Consider the following 18,810-nt stretch of genomic DNA (forward strand, 5'->3'; position numbering starts at 1 on the left):
AGGAGGGAACTGGATCCTGGGGGATGACTGGGGCGCCGTCCTCGACCGCACCTTCAAAAGTTCTGTCTAGGACCTGAAGGTGGTCTTGGTGGCCCTTGGTTCTGACCGGGTTGAGGGCCAGCCCATCTTCTTCTACCACCTCGCCCTCGCCTTCTGGCAGGGTCCTGTCTCTGACGAGGTGGAGGGGGGTAAAAACGTTGAGGCTGCGGCCTAAATGGTCTGCGCTGGGGACCCGCAACATGCATCCCCAAGGAGCGCATGATTGTCCTGGAGTCTTTGAGGCTCTGCAATCGAGAGTCCGTCTTCTCCGAGAACAGCCCCTGTCCTTCAAAGGGCAAATCCTGTAGGGTCTGCTGTAATTCAGGGGGCAAACCCGAAACTTGGAGCCAGGAGGTCCTGCGCATAGCGATACCTGCGGCCAGGGTCCTTGCGGCCGAGTCCGCTATGTCCAGGGAGGCCTGTAAGGAGGTCCGAGCCACCTTCTTACCCTCCTCAACCATGGCTCCAAACTCTTCCCTGGACTCTTGGGGAATCAACTCCTTAAACTTCCCCATAGAGTTCCAGGAGTTGAAATTGTAGCGGCTCAGTAGCGCCTGTTGATTCGCCGCTCTAAGTTGTAGCCCTCCGGCTGAGTAAACCTTACGGCCAAACAGATCAAGCCGCTTAGCCTCTTTTGATTTTGGCGCTGCAGCCTGCTGGCCGTGGCGCTCTCGTGCATTCACTGATTCCACCACCAGTAAACACGGTTGGGGGTGTGTGTACAAGTATCCATAGTCCTTAGATGGGACAAAGTATTTCCTTTCCACCCCTCTCGCTGTGGGTGGAATGGAGGCAGGAGTCTGCCATATCGTATCCGCGTTCGTTTGGATCGTGCGGATCAAGGGTAACGCCACCCTTGATGGGGCATCCGATCCAAGGATATTCACGATCGGGTCGTGCACCTCCACTATCTCCTCCGTCTGCAGGTCCATATTACGGGCCATCCTGCGCAGGAGATCCTGGTGAGCCCGAAGATCTATCGGAGGGGGACCCGTGCATGAAGTGCCCGCCACTGCCTCATCCGGAGAGGAGGAGGAGGACGCCTCCGGTGGTAGTGGATCCAAGGGGGGGTCCCGGTCCCCCGGTCTTGGGTCGGAGCGTCACCTGCACTTGGGTCCACGGTGTCGGGTGGTGTGGACACAGAAGCCTCCACGCCTCCAGGCGGAGGCCGAGAGATGGTGGATTCTGGGGCCCTTCTGACCGAGTGACCCGAGCGAGAGGTCGATGGTAATGAAGCCCCTTGCTCCTGGTGATACGCCCACGGGGTCCAAAACGACCAGTGAGATGGTCCATGAGAGTGGTCCTCTGCCCTCTCCTGCCAATGGCCCAAGTCTCGTTCCTCGGCCTGCCCCTGAGGGGGGTATGCCGATCTCGACAGGTCCTCCGAGGAGCGAGACGCCGATCTTGACGGCCATGGCGGTGCCGCGAAAGATGAAACGATCCCCGTGGTCTGCGGTGCCGCACGGTGCCGGTCCGGAGATGATCTATCTCTGTGCGGTGCCGGCGATCGGTGCCGGGACCACGACCGGTGCCGATGACCTCGTCGGTGCCGGGAGTCAGATCTGGACCTCGACGAGGACCTAGAGTATGCCCGGTGCCGGGAGCGGCCTCTCGACGTCAAGCGTCGAGCGTGGCGGTGCCGAGAACTACGTCTCGACGTTGATCGGTGCCGACGATCATAGCGGTGCCGAGACGTAGACCGGTGCCGCGACGAAGATCTTGGCCGCGAGTACGACCGGTGCCGAGACGATATTCGGTGCCGGGACTGCGAGCGGCGTGGGGACCTGCTTCGGGACCTGGATCGGCGCCGAGGTTCCAGCCCTTGTGATGGAGGGCGCATCAAGGCAGGTTTCCCTCTTGACTGTACCGGGCGAGTCAACGGTACAGTCGGTGCCGGTGGTTGAGGCGGTGCCGGCTCCGTGAGAGCTATCAAGTCTCTCGCCGCCGCGAAGGTCTCTGGAGTCGACGGGAGACACTGTATCACCGCCGGCCTCGGTGGAGACGCTATTTGTACCGGACTCGACGGCCTCGGCGCCGGAGTCGACGGTGCTGGAGGCGCCTGTTTCCGTTGCTCCACCGGCGGACGCGGCTCTACCCCCGGCACTGGGGGAGCCGGCGTCTTCGGCATGGACGTCCCCGTCTTATAGGCTTTTTTATGCCCTGGGGATAATGACCGGCGCCGCGGCACTTGCTGTGTTTGCGGTGCCGACGAGGTCCGGTGCCGGGGAGGCTTGTCTGACGCCACTCGCGTGGTCGTCATAGCCGGTGCCGCCGGGGCACTGCGCACCGAAGTGCTAGGCGTCGGAGTCTGGCCCGTGGAAGGAGTGTCCGGGCTAAGTGCCGCCTCCATTAGGAGTTGCCTGAGCCGAAAGTCCCGCTCCTTCTTGGTTCTTGGTTTGAAGGCCTTACAGATCTTGCATTTGTCTGTTTGGTGGGACTCTCCCAGGCACTTCAAACAGGAGTCGTGCGGGTCGCTCGTTGGAATAGGCTTAGCGCAGGAGGCGCACTGCTTGAAGCCGGGAGCGTTGGGCATGAGCCCGGGCCCGCGGCCGGGGGAGAAAGGGGGAGACGACCCCCTTAACCCCCTGAACTACAATAACAACTATAACAACTTTAAAACTATTTAACTATAAACACTAGAACTACAACTATAACTATAACTTTGAATGACTAAGTAAGCTAGGGAGAGTGGAGGACAGCTATGCCGCGCTCCACAGTTCCAACGACCGTCAGGGGCGGTAAGAAGGAACTGAGGGGGCGCCGGGTCGGCTGGGGTATATATTCAGCGCCATGAAGGCGCCACTCTAGGGGGCTCCACAGCCGACCCGCCGGTGTTGCTAGGGTAAAAATCTTCCGACGATCGTGCACGTGGCGCGCGCACACCTAATGGAATGGATATGAGCAAGCACTCGAAGAAGAACTGGGCATGTTTAGTCTTGAGAAGAAAAGACAGAGGCGACCCGATAACAGTTTTCAAGTATGTTAAAGTCTGTTATAAAGGGGATATGACCAATTGTTCTCTATGTCCAATAAAGACAGGACAAGAAGCAATCAGCTTAGTCTTCAGCAAGGGAGATTTAGGTTGAACATTAGGAAAAACTACCCTTGTAGTTAGGATGTTAAGTTCTAGGATAGTTTAACCAAGAGAGGTTCTGGAATCCCTGCCACTGGAGGTTATTAAGAACAGGTTAAACCAGTGGGTCTCAACTTTTTTACCATTGTGGGCTGCATATGCAGCTCTCTGCGTTACGTGGGCCATATCCACACAATATATAAACTTCCTGTACTACCCTAAGGATGTCACATGAGCCGCAGCTGTGTGCTGATTGGGCCGCAAGCAGCCTGCAGGTTGAGAAACATTGGGTTAGACAAACCCATCACGGGTAATAGACTGGGAGCATGTGTAATTCAGTGAGCAAGTTAATGACCGCTCTTTCCTGTCTGTCATTTGATTTGTAAAAATCTACAGAATCATAAATTCAATGTCATCCTCCAGGGTGTGGCACAAGGGACTTGCTGCCCCTCTGGCTCACAGCTCCAGATCCTTCCATTGGTGGAAATGTTGACAATACAATGCAGACCGAAATGGGTTGACTTGGGTATCATTCAAAAGCCCTTTCTCCCACAAATACAATGGTACCAAACATGACAAATCTAGAACAATTATGTTCTATTTTAGTTATACTTTAACACAGATATCAAACATGCAGCCCGTACAAAGTTAAATTTTGGTCCTCAACTGACAATACTGTGTTATCAGTCAATGCTCAGAAAAGGATACTTTATTAAGTTTTTTAATGCTACACAATACTACAAATCAAAGGAGTATTTCAAATTGATTTGCCATCACTGGCAAAAAAAAAAAGTGGTTCAGCAGTACTGATTATCTTTATTATGCAAAAAAAGGAGTTATGAGGCACTGATTAATACATCAGCATCCCGCCAGAAATTACTGGACTCCAACTACAAATGCTATGCACAGTTGCATAACATACTTCATGTACCATAATTACAATCCAAAACTAATTTATTATAAAGTCCTGGTTTTTATTTTAGTCTTTATCATTTTTACACATCAATGGGGAGATGAAGAGTACCAACAGTAGCTGAATCTTTGGCAAATATCGCCATAGAGGCCCTGGTTAAACACAATGCTCTGTGGCACCTTACATGCTATAAGTGCTCCCGGAAAGGGAATTTGGCAAGGTTAATGAGCATCAGGAGAAAATTGAAGATGCTGGCATAAGTGCCAGCCATGGGCAAGACTCGCCTTATACTAGGCCCCATGGCGTGCATTTTGAGACAAACAGCTGCTTCTTCCACAGTAAGCCAGAATCCCGAAGGCATCCATTAAGCACAAATTCAACAAGAGACAAGTGAGAAACTGTATGAAAACAGTCACTCTTAGTGAGAACATTTCATGGAAATTAAAATTAAGTAGCCGTATTGACCCAAAAGATTTCGAAGCATATGACATATATTGAGTGATACACTAACAATGTCTAATGCGTTACGTCAACAGGTAAAAGCAACAGAAACAAATACCGATTTTACTGCTGCAAACTGTGGAGTTCATAAATTGCCTCACAGAGGCTCTAATGGATGGGAAAGTAGTGGTGATGGCTGAAGCAGAAGTTAAGAGAAATATGTGCTTTGAACAGGATTGACGAGGAACAAATGCTTAGTAGAAAGGCTCTTAAAGCACTTATTGAAGATGAACTGTGGGATATGGATGTACTTTTTAGCAATCTTAGCTGCAGAAATGAATCACAATGCATGTCCTTAAAAGCTGCAAAAAAGACATGGCACTATCAAAAAAAGTGCTGATGTCAACAGTAATATGAAGGCTCTTTGCAGCTGCTGAATTTTTATGGAAAAGCATTTGGTCCTGCAGTACATGGGAGTTGCAGGGATCCATAGCTGATGCCAAACTTGACAAAAAAAAATTCCACATGACCTGTACTACAACTTTAAATAGTGAATCGGTGGTCATGGTGATTTCATCACCAGCAAATATGACCGTATTCAAACATAGAACAAGGCTGTCATTTTATTGCAAAGCCTCATGTGCAAGTGGCTTGAGTGAAAGGCAGCTTTCCAACACATACAACTGTGCTACATACGTGTAATATACCACTACAAATAACTTTGGAAAGACCAAATTATTTTACTGGAAGACATTTGATTTAGCCTCCAAAGTCACACTCCACACTCTGAAGGTGCTCAGAACAACAGACAGTTACTGACGAGGTCATATTTGAATAGGGGATGTTTGTATGCAGAGTTTACCATTTAAAGACCAAAATTATAACACTATGCAGAGCTACGCTGGAGAATGTTTTCCACAAAGCAGACAAATGGAGGAAAATTCCCACTGACAAGGGGTGCACTTATACCTACTATAAAAAGGGCAAATCCTCAGGCAATGGAAAGATCAAAACTATCCTCTCCTATCAAGCATGGATGGATCTTGAAGGATGGACTGATCACACCAGTTGTGTGTGAAACACCATGTGCTCCTAAATCAATCCTTCAGCTAATCAAATGCTCGGGTGCAAAGACTAGAGACTCACCTCCCTGCAGTGTTTGGCTTGCAGACAGCAAGTGCAGGGTGGACAGGGATCAGTGTGACAATGTAGCTGGCAGTGCTGCCCTAGACAGACTGATTAACAAATGTTTTCAGTCATACCTGTCAAGGCTAGTTTCCCTAGGCTTATCGAAGCTCAGTGAATTCTTATGTAAGCAATAGATCTCTATGTTAAAGTATAATTTAAAATGTGGCTTTTTAAACAAACATTTTTCAAATATATATCTGTGTAACTATTCTAGGTTTGTCATGTTTGGTACCATCGTGTTTGTGAGAGGAAGGGCTTTTGAATGATACCCAACTGGTCTCATTTCCAATTACACAATTATCAAAATTTTCATCAATTGGAAGGATCTGGAGTTGAGTCAGAGGGGCAGCAAGGCCCCCTGCCATGCCAGAAGATAACAGCACTGAAGTTATGATTCTGCAGATTTTTACAAATCAAATTACCTCCCCTACCTTTTATCACTAACTTGCCCACAGAATAAGATTTTACTACATTATGCTGCCAGACTATATATTTGGTTCTGCTTCAGTGGTGGTGGGGGGGGGGGGGGAAGGGAGGGAAGGCAGATGAACTAAATGATCTCTTGAGGTCCCTTTTCAGATCTACATTTCCATGATTCTGTGATCTCAGCTCTGTGATGACATGAGGCGGAACCACCGCATCTTTACTTGGCTGGTGTTTTGCTGGGGAATAGACCAATCTGAGACAGAGTTGGTGCAACTGCAGATGAAATCTGGAAAGCAGCATCATGTATGTGCATACTACACTCCTGAGGGCATTCTGCACCAAAAAAAATAAAAATTATGTGCACAATATTTTAAAATTCTGCAAATTTTGTCAAATAAATGTGGAGACTCCAGCATGGCACTGGGGAGCACAAGCCATTGGCTGCACAGAGGTGAGAAATCACTGTGCAGCTCCCCCCAGGACATGGACTCAGCGGTGAGGCTGCACCGAACCCTGACACAGCACAAGGACCTGGCCTGCCCCAGAAACACCCCAGGGCCTTGCCCCTCCATGCCAGGTGCATCAAGTGTGGGCAGGCAGGCTCAGCAAGGCTGGATCCAAGTGTGGAGGAGCCTAGTGTGGGAAGATCCAGGTGTGTGTTGAGAGGATTCTGTGTGGGGCAATCTGGGTACAGGCAGCTCTGTGGGGGATTCTGGGTGCAGCGCTAAGGGGATGCTGCAGCAGGGGGCAGGTGAAGATGGTTGGGCTCAGCAGGGAGATCTGGATGTGGGGGAAAATAGTGAGGGGGTCCAGACGCTGGAGTAGTGGGGCAGGGATCCAGCTGCCTCATTGGAGTAGTCCTGGTTCAGGGGGAGTGGGGTGTCTGGGTGCAGGGGTGGTAAAGCTGGGCGGGAGGGTCTAGGTATGAGGGGATCTAGATGCATGGGGGTTGGGTGGATGGGGGAGCAGCTCCCTGTACAGTGATCCCTCCCCCTGCAGCTGAGCAGAGATAGGTGCAGGAAGCATGGGGGGTGAGGGAGTTTGCAGAGCTTCCTACAGCCAAGGGAGAAATCTGGGGGTGGGTCTGACATAGCCCCAGATGCCATAGGGGAAGAGGAAGTCCTATCTTCCCCAGCCCAGCCGGGACTAGCACCTGAGTCTGGTGTATGGTAGGAACTACCAGCCAGGTCTTCCCCAGTCCCACAGTGATTTACCTCTCTGCCAGGTGTCTTAGGCACCTGAAACATACTGCTTGGGAGGGGTCAAATGACTGCTCCTGTGGCTTCCCTTTCAAAGTCATTTTTCTGCGGGGGACAAATTCTGCGCGTGAACAGTGGCACAGAAATCCCCCACGAGTAATATTAACAGCTGAACAGCCCCATACACAATCAGCACTGGCATAGTCAAGTATGTTTCTATTCTAACAGTGATTGCATTGACAGGAATCTATGTTCAGGCAGGTATGCTCTTGTTGACATGGTCAAGGCTCCTCTGAACTACTGACTGTGATGGAGAAGAGAAGGATTTTCATATTTCACCAGGAGACCCAGGTGAGAGAACAGAAAGGGCATATTACAGGCTTGCAGCCGTCTCCTCCTGGGCTGTGCCTGCAATCAATCAATCAAGGTAAGAGTAAATATGAATAGCCTTCCTTCTGAGATTGACCCCTTACTACCACTAGGCACTTTGACAACTCAGGGCTGTGAAAAGTCCAAATGGCAGTACCTTATACTGGTAATATTTGGACCCCACTATGAATCTTTGGTATTTCCGGTAACCCAGATAGATGGCTATGTGGAAGCCTGTGTCTGGTTCATGGCTCTCAATTTACAAGTCTTGAGCCTAAAGATATGTGATGACTGAGGTAAGCATTGCCATCCTGAATCTGAGGCTAGGTGTATACTTAACTCGCTACACTGGCACAATTTCAGTGTTACAGCTGTGCCATTGTTGCGGTTTAAGCAGAGACACTCACTACAGTGACAGGAGAGGTTCTCCTGTCGCTGTAGTTTATCCACCTCCCCAAGAGGTGGTAGCTGGTTGAGGAAAGAATTCTTCCACAGACCTAGCATGGTCTACACTGGGACTTAGGTCAGCTTAACTGCATGGCTCAGAGGTAAGGACTTTTCACGCCCCTGAACGACATAGCTAGGATGACCTAACTTAGTGTAGGCTTAGCTTGAGGCAGCATATGTATTTGTTCAGTCTCCTCATGTCTAGAAGAGAAGAAAGTCCCTATTTTTTCTTCAGGATAAGAAACTGGAGGAGACGCCTGTCTTTGTATTCAGTGGATCTCTTTTCTCTGGCTCCTAGATGAAGCAATAAGGTCACTTCTGTTTGCCATTGGCTCTTGTGAAAAGGGTACCTGAAAAAGAACAGGGAAGGGGGCAGGTAGGGAGTAATGTGTAGAAATATATAGGGTCCATTTGTCAGCTATGATGGCCACCAAGGCCCAGAAGAAAGTGCAAGATGGTTCCTGAAAGTGGGTCCAGGCTCCAGTGTGACTAAATGCTCCTGTCAAATTTGCTGCCTCAGAAGGAGCCCAGGTTAGCAGAGGAGGTGGAAGATGGCCATCCCCTGGAATACCTAGGCTGCCTTTTTTGGGGTACTCTGGTGTCCAAGAGTAGGACAGTGTCCTCTGTTAGGGATGGTACTTGCAATGTTTAGTAGAGTGGGGCTGAAATGTAAATCCCTGAGAAACACACTGTTAACCTTGAGTCCTTAAGGGAGTGGAATAATTATTCTGTTTTCTGTCTGAAGAGCTCCATTCCCCTGAAAGGCAGGTCCTCTATAGTGGCCTGTACCTTGTGTAGTGTGCCAGATTCCTAGAGCCATGAGGTCTATGGCATAGTGACAGCCATGGACTGTGCAGCTGTATCAGAGGCTGCTAGTAGTGACATTCCCACAACCATCTCGCTTTCCTTAATCATAGAATACCAGGGTTGGAAGGGACCTCAGGAGGCCATCTAGTCCAACCCCCTGCTCAAAGTAGGACCAGACAGATTTTTACCCCAGTTCCCTAAATGGCCCCCCTTAAGGTGGAGGAGTAGCTCAGTGGTTTGAGCATTGGCCTGCTAAACCCAGGGTTGTGAGTTCAATCCTTGAGGGGGCCATTTAGGGATCTGGGGCAAAAATCAGTACTTGGTCCTGCTAGTGAAGGCAGGGGGCTGGACTCAATGACCTTTCAAGGTCCCTTCCAGTTCTAGGAGGTGAGATATCTCCATTAATAATAAATAAATATATATAAATAAATAAATAAGAATTGAACTCCCTTTTCTATTGCTTGATTTTGCATTCTCCCAGGTGAAAAAGTTGTACTTGGCAAATAAGCCCTGGTAATTTGCCAGAGTGAGGCTGATGAATGCGCCTTGCATTAAAAAAAAAAAAAAAAAAAAAAAAGATACAACTCACTGGGGGTCTTTGTCCTTCAGTGTTCCTTCTGTGGAAACAATTTTTTCCTGTCCTGCCAAGACAACCGTGGGTTTGGATAGGCATAAAAGTGTTCAAAGCCCTTTGAGGGCATCTGACATCTCTTCTCTGCTCTTTTCCAAGTGGATGGAAGAGTGTCTGGGATATTTGCCACAGTCCTTTGGCTGGTTGCAGGATCTATTCATTAACAAGGAGGGCAATTCTGGTTCGCATTATGGTTGTCAAAAATATCAAAGAAATTGAGAGACTAAATTGAGAGTATATAAATATTGCTTCAATATGCAGGGTCTCTGCAATACAAGACAGGTGATCCTAAAAAGCTTTAAAGTAATCAATTGCTAGATCTGGGGCTGGTGTCACTGCCTCATGCACTGAGGAGAAAGACAAGGGTTGCTCTAATTCCTTCATTGCTATGTGGTTCTTGGGTGGGCAGCTTAATTAATAATGTCATTGAACATGATCTACTCTTTCTAGAAAGATAGGAAAAGAATCTGCTCCTGGATGCATAACTATTCCAGTAAGGCCAACATGAGCAAGGTGACATGTCCATGGATACTGGCTTGGTTCAGGGTGGCTGCCTCGGTGCCACTCCTGCCCCATTCTGGGACATGACTCTGAATAAGGGCTCCCCAGTGCCATCCTTCGGGTCACTATGAAAGCAGAAAGAGGATCTCTGTCCAATGCAGGCAAAAAGGATGGCACAGAGTATCTCCTCTTTGAATGGCAGTGCTGTAAAGGTGATATGGCATCAGTGCCAGTCATTTCTTTGGCATGGTGAAGGTCTCTGGAGGTGATCCAAAATCCTCCAGATTGTATCTTGGGCCCTTGCTGAGCTCAGCTGCAGAGACCAGTACCAAGGCTGGCACTGGGAGTCTCACTCCCTATCTGATCAAGGACTTAGACCAAAAGTCTTGTTTTGTCAACAAAACAGTGGCCATGTATACACTACAATGCTACTTCTGCAAAACTCTCCCGCTTTACTGACAAAATAAAACCTCGACAAGAGATGTAGAGCTTTGTGTGGCAAAGTTAGATTAACAAAATGTCAGTGTAGACACTGTGGTTGGTTATGTTGCTATAAATGGCCTCCAGGAGGTATCCCACAATACCCATTCTGACCGCTCTGGTCAGCAGTTCGAACTCCCCCTGCACCCAGGTACACAGACATCTGCCCTTCCTCCTTTAAAGGCTCAGGATTTTTTGAAATTCCACTTCCTGTTTGCACAGCATGGAGAGCTCACATCCCATCTTCCCAGCTGACCACGATGACTCCACGCAGCAAATGCTCTCCCGTTTGTAGCGCATCTGAGTTGTTGGATCTGCTGGCACTGGGGAGAGGAGGCTGTGCAGTCCCAGCTCCACTCCAGCTGTAGGAACTTCAATACCTGTAGCAGATTTCTCATGGCTTGTTGGAGACGGGCCACAAATGGGACATGATGCAGTGCCATATGAAGATAAAAGAGCTAAGGCAGGCTTACCAGAAGGCAAGGGAGGCAAACCATTGCTTTGGTGTTGCGCCAAAGACCTGCCACTTCTATAAGGAGCTGGACACCATCCTTAGCAGCAACCCCACCTCCACCACCAAAAGCCAAGTGGATACTTCAGTGTCTGCTGCCTGCCGCCCCATCGGACTCAACCCCAAGGATGAAGTCAGATGAAGAGGTGGTGCACACGTCACAGCTGTCTGGTGGCATGGTGAGTCAGGACCTCTTTTCCCACTCTGGAAGGGTCTGGCCAGTCCCAGCAGTCTGTCTCTGGTGCGCAAGATGTAAGAGAGGATAGTCCTGGGTAAATGATATTTTTGCATTGATGCTGCTCGGTTATATGAGATAGAGCTGTTCTTTGCTCTGCATATTCTAGAAGCGGGTGAAGGGATAGAAATGTGCAAGACTAGCTGTGTTTCTGTGTGCTCCATATCCCCTGTGCAGTTAAGCAGTGTGGCAGAACAGCACGTTTATACACACCGAGATTTCATGGGAAACCTCCAGAGAGATCTACAGGAAACTTTCCTCCAGGTACTCGCCAATCCTCTGCTGAAGGTTCCTTGGCAGAGCTGCTTTGCCCCTTCCCCCACTGTACGAAACTTTCCTGCACCACTCAGCAATCACTTCTGCAGGGACCAAAGCGGCAAACAGGTGAGCAGCATAGGGACCGGACCTGAAATTGCAATTGTGAAGATGCATCCTTGTTTACTCAGGAGCAAAGTATCAGCTTCAATCACCCCCACCTGTGGAAAATGGTGATAGAATTTACAATATTGTCCTTAGTCACCTGCACTGATCCCCTTAAAAACCACCTAGACCCTTTAGCCCTTTCTGAATGCCCAGGCCGAGCTCACCATATTCAGGGCGTTCACTGAGATGTTTGCTTGTCACAGGACAGTGAAAGTGATTGGTATGTTAAAAGAGGTGTATTTCACTATGATTCAATGCTGTGCGTGAACTAACAATCATGCTGCTGCATATTGTTTCTTATACTACTGCAGATATGACCTTCGGGGGAACCCCCGACACTCCAGCCAAGTGCCTCCACCAGATAAGAAAGCGACCAAGAAGGAACAAGGAGGACATGTTCCGAGAGATGCTCCAATACCTGGAGGCTGAAAAAACAGAGTGGAAAAAGACCCTGCAGGACAGAAAGGCATGTGAGGAGTGCATAGTTAAAGGCTAGGAGCAAATGATAAAAGTGATGGAGGAGCAAACAGATGTTGAAGACTCTAATCATGCCCCAGATAGAACACATGTGCTCAGCCCCCTCCTGCAGCCAATACAGAATTGCTTTCCATGCTCTCCTCAAACTCCTTCCAAACATTCCTTGCAACTTCTCGGTACTCCATTCACTCCACTCCTTTGGACAGCTTCCAAAATGATAGCTTGACTTACACACAGTTATGAGACACAACACTGCCCAGTACTATTATCTCCCTTCCTATTAAGTCTTGTGTGTGTTAATTGGTATTTAATAAAAAACTCTTTGAAAGATAACCAATCTGTCTCCTACATGTGGTGGTTGCTCCTGGTAGTAATACATAGTGGCAGTTTGATCATTTGTTGACTAAAAATCCTAGTCATGAATCACCACAATTTTCATGCAAGGCAGCAAGTTAAAGTGCTGTATGAAATGACATTACTGGGGCTCATCAATATGTTGCCTCAAAGCCTCCCTGATTCGAATAGCTTCTGCTTGTGACCCTCTAACAGCCCTGGTATCTGGCTGCTCAAATTCAGCAGCCAGGCGATCCACCTCTGCACTCCAGCTGGGGGGGGGGGGGGGAGGGGAGGAGGAGGAGAAGAAAAGAGGAAACCTTTCACCTTTAGCCTCACAAATATTATGGAGCTGCAGCAGGCTCCTATGACCATGGGAATGTTTTCTCATTTAGGTCTAATCTGCCATAAAGGCAGCACCAGTGTGCTTTTAATCTGCCAAAGGCACATTCCATGGTCATTCTGCACCTGCTCAGCCTATGGTTGAAGTGCTCCTTGCTGCTGTCCAGGTTTCCCATGTAAGGCTTCATGAGCCATGGGAGTAAGGAGTACGCTGGATCTCCCAGGATCACTATGGGCATTTCAACATCCCCAACTGGAATTTTCTGGCCGGGAAAGAAAGTTGCTGCGGGGAGCTCTCTGTACAGGCCAGTGTTTCTGAAGATGCTTGTGTTACGCACCTTCCTGGACCACCCCACGTTGATGTCAGTGAAACACCCATGGTGATCCACAAGTGTCAGCAATACCATAGAGAAGTACCCCCTTTATTGATGTATTCCATCGCAAGACGGTCCAGGGCCAAAATTGGAATATGCATGCCATCTATCGCTCCGCCAGTTAGGAAGGTGGTTTTCCGCAGCCAAAAATTCTACAGCCACTGCTTGTCATCCCAGACCTGCATAATGATGGGATCCCACCACTCAATGCTGGTTTCCTGAGCCCAAAAGCGACAGTCCACAGTATTCAGCTGCTCCATGAATGACGAAAGTAATCTGGTGTTGTTTCTTTCCATGGCACGCAGCAGGTCAGGCAACTCTGATTCCTGTTCAGACTGTGTGCTCATGATACACTGCATGACCCTCTGATGTGTTCAGAACAGTGGTCACAACAGTAAAGTGCAGTGGAGGACCCATCCTTTCAGACAGATAGCATGCACATAGTAACAGAGGCCATTGAAAAATGCCATGAAATGCAATCAGAAGCCCATGGAATGTTGGGACAAAAAGAACTGCATGGGACGTTAGTCCACACCCATGATGCACTAAGATCCATTCTGCCTTACCACAACTCCTAGCTTTAGAAGGTAGCATAGAAGCATAGTGGGATAGCTACCTACAGTGAACTGCTCACTGTCAATGCTAGAGCATCAAGTGTGTACACGCTCTGCCAACAGAAGGAGCTTAGTGTGAACATGTACAAGTGATGTAATTATACCAGTTTGTTATTGTCTGCTTAAGGTGTTGATACAACTCTAGTGTGGACAAGGCCTTAGGCTGTTCTTTGAGGAGTGATGTTTAGTTTCCTCCTTCTCAGACTTCTCTTCACATTTGGAGCTAATATTTGGGCTCTGTGAATGAGCCTCATCGACATGTACAGGCCTCTATGCTCCTTTACTGCCTAGAATACCAGCCCCAGGGCTGACTTGTCTCCAACAAGAATGGTATGCAGCTTGTTGTAAGGTCACAGTCATTTATTGTTGGCCTCCCTGACCTTGTGATATTCCTACTGAAGTTCCTTTGCTTTCATGCTTCACTGTTTCTTATTCCCATCATACCCCTTGGGCGGCAACCCACATGCAATCTGTTCATAGATGTCCATGTTTCTACAACTGGTCTATAGCTGTGCTTGAAACCGCTTCTTCCCACAGGCAGAAGTTCCAATACCTCCGGTCTACTGCAGGCAGCACTGCATCTAGTACATGGACCCACCACAGTCAGTTGGGCGGTTGCACACAAGGGTGAGCTGCTAGATGTGCTTGCCATGGTGTGCAATCAGGAAATGGCTTAAAAAACCCCACACACACAACACATGGGGGAGCTTAAATGGTATGGGTGGGAGGGGGGGGGGGGACGGTGGCTTCCAGTCTGACTCCTGAGAAGCAGAGTTTACAGTTGTGGCCAGAGTAGTCACTGTCGCAGGGAATGGGGTATTGTGGGACAGATGGTGGAGGACTGTTAGGGTTGACACAGGTCATGCATAAGTCCTGTAGATCAGGCCTGAGAACCAAAAAACAAGACCTCCCACACCCTCTGAAGTGCCAGAACTGCTCTGTTCCAAGATTTCAAGCTTCCAGCTTCTTGACAGCTTCTACAATACTTCGCAATGCAAAAGGGAGTAGTACATTGAAAATTTGGTGGCAGAGTAAATAATGTTTTCACCCCTCAGTTCACAGAGTATTAAACTGATCTTTATTCCAAATTAAATACACACAGCAACGGCTACATGTTGACTAAGCTAAGCTGAGCTAGAAGTAGGCAATGGGGGCGAGAAGACTAGGAGGGAGTGGGGAAGTGAAGAAATATTTCATACTTCTAGAGTCCACAAGACAATTTAAGCCTAACATTCTATATAGGACATGGGGCCTTGAATACAGGCTTGTAGTAGAAACACAACAATAGTAATAGATGAAGACACTAGAAAATGTTAATTAAGAAAATGTACAGCCGATAAGCAAAAGCAGATCAAATTACCTTCCGCAGTTCAATTGTTACTTCATTTCTGTGTCTTCTCATTGTCTAAAAAGCAAAAAAAACCCATTATATTTTTAATTAAAAATTATATGAAGGAAAACAGCATACAAGGATTTGTAAACAGTGTTCTCCTAAGCCACTTAAAATGAAGCCGCTCACAGAAAGCTACAACAGAAGAGGGCTTAGTGTACATTGATTAAAGCACCTCTCAGATATAAACAATTTTGGAATCTTTTACACCAGAGATCTTGGGAACCACAGGGTTAAAGAAAAAGATAAAATACCTCACAAATGCAAAGCTTCATTATGAAGGCAGAAAAGAGAGTACACTGAAGGATAGAAAGCTTTTTGAATAGTTTAATATAGTGCTCCCTTGTGAAGGGCCACACGGTTCAGTTCTTTTTGGTCTTATAAATATTTACGTGTAACCACCGGGAAAAAAGTTGACTACATGAGTTCAAATGTTAACCATATACAGGTAAATCTGTAACCATGTTATCCCAATATCTGCCTGAGATCAGCACGTGGACAAGAGCTGGCTGATGCTTAACCCACTTAAGACAGGTTATGCTTGTAGGTAGAGGGAAGCACTTTGAAGAGCTTACCACAGTGCCAATGGAGGCTGTATGTCTGTAAATGTCAAGACAGACTGCAATCTAAGGATCCTTTTAGACTCCTCACTGATGCTGGGCCCTCATAGCAACATCTGAGAAACATTCTATTATCCCAGCTGGCTTAGAGATTGCATCCCATCTTTGATCATCATATTGCCTCTTGCATCCTCTAATTAGTTTACAGAAGTACAATTTACTTGGATCTGAAAGCATCAACTTCGAAAAACTGCAACTGGTGCAGAACGCAGCAGGGTACCTCCTCAGCCATGTGGTAAGCAAGAGCACAAAGTCCCTGTACTTCGCTTATTCCATTTTCTATTGACAATGACATCACCTTCAAATTCTTGATCTTCAAGGATCTAAATGGTCTCTGCCCACAACACCTAAAACTCCACCTCATTCTTGGAGGCCTCAACCATCAGGATCCATGTAACAATTATCTACAGTGAATTAACATCATGTGCACAGAAAGACAAGGCCTTTTTACAGGCTTGCCCAATACTAATGACATCACCCCAACAATAAATAAATACAACCACAAACCTCAACATTTTCTGATTCAACATGAAATGCACTTTTGACCTTGTTTCCCCACAAACAATGCATGTTCTTGGAGGTACTGCCCTTCTTCCTGTGCTATACTGCTACAGCTGAGATGCTCATAGTTGGAACCACTTTAAAAAACATACTTCACATTTAAGGTAGGTAACTTGTGATGACCTTCCCAAAGAGCTGGAAGTCTTCTGTTCACCACCACATTGGTATACTGCTCCTTTTAAACATACAGTACTTACAATAAAAAAAAAATGTGAAATACTAGATTCAGGATTAATATTAGAGGAAGTAATTTAATGTGTAACTATTTTCAAAGTACTAATATGATCCTCCCTCTCAGTGCTAGAATCATGATAGTACCATGGTCTGAATACTATACTCCTAGCACTACACCTACAAGTAGGAAGTAGAGGCAGAGGTGCTATCAGTTTAGCAGAGGTGCTATCAGTTTAGCAGAGGTATGATTTAACACACTTGTTCTATACCTACCATAAACTTTTTCTTAAGACAAGACATTTTTCTCACCCCAATCAACAGAGGAGTGCAAGAACCAATTCATGAAGTGGTAGGGGGTGTCCTTATGACAGGTTCTTGGTGAAGTCATACATCCCCTGCTTCCAGGATGGGAGGACAGCAGTTGATTACAGGGTGGGTGCATACATGGTCATACTAGAAACTTAGGGACCAAGTACTCCTGTAACAGATGCTGCAATTCTCAGATTTCCAAAAATTACGGATTGTGGCTCATTTTTGAACTCAATCTATTTTACAACTAACTTTCTCCCACTCATTAGTAGGTCATAGTTCTATTTTATCAGAGCCACTGCCAAGACAAGTTAAAAATGTATGAAAGCGTAAAGTAATTAGATCCTGCACCTTCGGAGATGGAAATTCAGCATAGCGACAGTGATGCAAACAAAGTTATATCCCCCAGCGTCTCTCAATTGAGCACACTGCACAAGGCATCACGTACTAATGCATCATACTACAGTTGCTTGCCTCAGGCACACTGAGGCAAAAAACTAATCACCAAGTGCTATCATGGCACAATAGTGCACATTTAAATTAACAGTAATGTTACAGCACAGCGATGACATCCTAAATGAACTGGCACTTAATTGGTAGTTAAGTCCATATGACATTTTATAATATTACAAAGAAATAAGATTTCCTTTGCCGATTCAGTATCTATTATGGACAAACTACCTATAAAAATGTTAAGATTTAATACGAAAACTTATTAACAGTGAGGTGCCAAGCTCTGAAATAGGCAGTCTTAAAAATAGATGTTGAAATTAACATTGCTTACGTTATTTCTTTAGCATTTTCTTCAGCAAGATAAGCAACTTTAATGAAAGAAGGCATGGAGATAAAGAAAAATCTGGTGTGCTTACATTTTTTTTTCTGTTAGGTTTTTTGGAGGACAGGAATCAATCTCTAGATATGCTTTAAAACCTGACATGAAACATGCCTGACAAAAGTCCTTCCCTACCATTTCCACTAATTGTGTTTGTTTAGTCAAAGTTCCATCACATAGCACAACAAGAGCTAACCTTCACTGAAAAGTCATACTGGATTTACCAGTACTATGTGAAGATCTCCATGTGAACCCCTTACGCCTTCCTGATTGCACTATAAATATATTTATGTTAAGGCTATCAAACAATTTAAAAAATTGCAATTAATTGAGAGATTAAAAAATAGTAGCAATTAATTGCAAGTTTAGTCGCACTGTTAAATAGAATACCAATTTAAATTTATAATAAATATTTTCGGATTTTTCTCAACATTTTCAAATATCAATTTCAACTACAACATAATTTACATTATATTTTATTACAAATATTTGCACTGTAAATAAAAATAGTATTTTTCAATTCACCTCATACAAGAACTGTAGTGCAATCTCCATCATGAAAGCACGATTTACAAATGTAGAATTTTTATTTTTTTTACATAAGTGCACTCAAAAACAAAACAATGTAAAACTTACAAGTCCACTCAGTCCTACTTCTTGTTCAGCCAATCATTAAGACCAACACATGTTTCTCTCCTGTAAATGTAATGTTACCCACTTCTTATTTACAATGTCACCTGAAAGTAAGAACAGGCAGGGTTCTGCTTGATAACAATCCAAAGCAGTGCAGACTGACACCTTCATTTTCATCATCTGAGTCAGATGCCACCAACAGAAAGCTGGTTTTCTTTTTTGGTGGTTCGAGTTCTGTAGTTTCTGCATAGGAGTGTTGCTCTTAAGACTTCTGCCAGCATGTTCCACACCTCATCCCTCTCAGATTTTGGAAGGCACTTCAGATTCTTCAACCGTAAAGATATCTTTAGAAATCTCATATTGGTACCTTTTTTGCATTTTGCCAAATCTGCACTGAAAGCATTCTTAAATCAAACATATGCTGAGTCGGCATCTGAGACTGCCATAACACGAAATATATGGCAGAAT

General features: G+C 46.3%; 1 protein-coding gene across 1 annotated transcript in view; it reads right to left on the bottom strand.

Moving 5' to 3' along the window:
- Nucleotides 1-18,810, bottom strand: part of KPNA3 (karyopherin subunit alpha 3) — an 88,436-nt gene that overhangs the window by 55,493 nt on the left and 14,133 nt on the right. Inside the window, exon 2 of the mRNA XM_054015042.1 lies at nucleotides 15,184-15,228. Coding sequence (XP_053871017.1) covers nucleotides 15,184-15,228 — 45 coding nt within the window. The remainder of the gene's footprint in view (nucleotides 1-15,183; nucleotides 15,229-18,810) is intronic.

This window comes from Malaclemys terrapin, chromosome 1 (genome assembly GCF_027887155.1).
Source record: "Malaclemys terrapin pileata isolate rMalTer1 chromosome 1, rMalTer1.hap1, whole genome shotgun sequence".
Taxonomy (NCBI): Eukaryota; Metazoa; Chordata; order Testudines; family Emydidae; genus Malaclemys; species Malaclemys terrapin.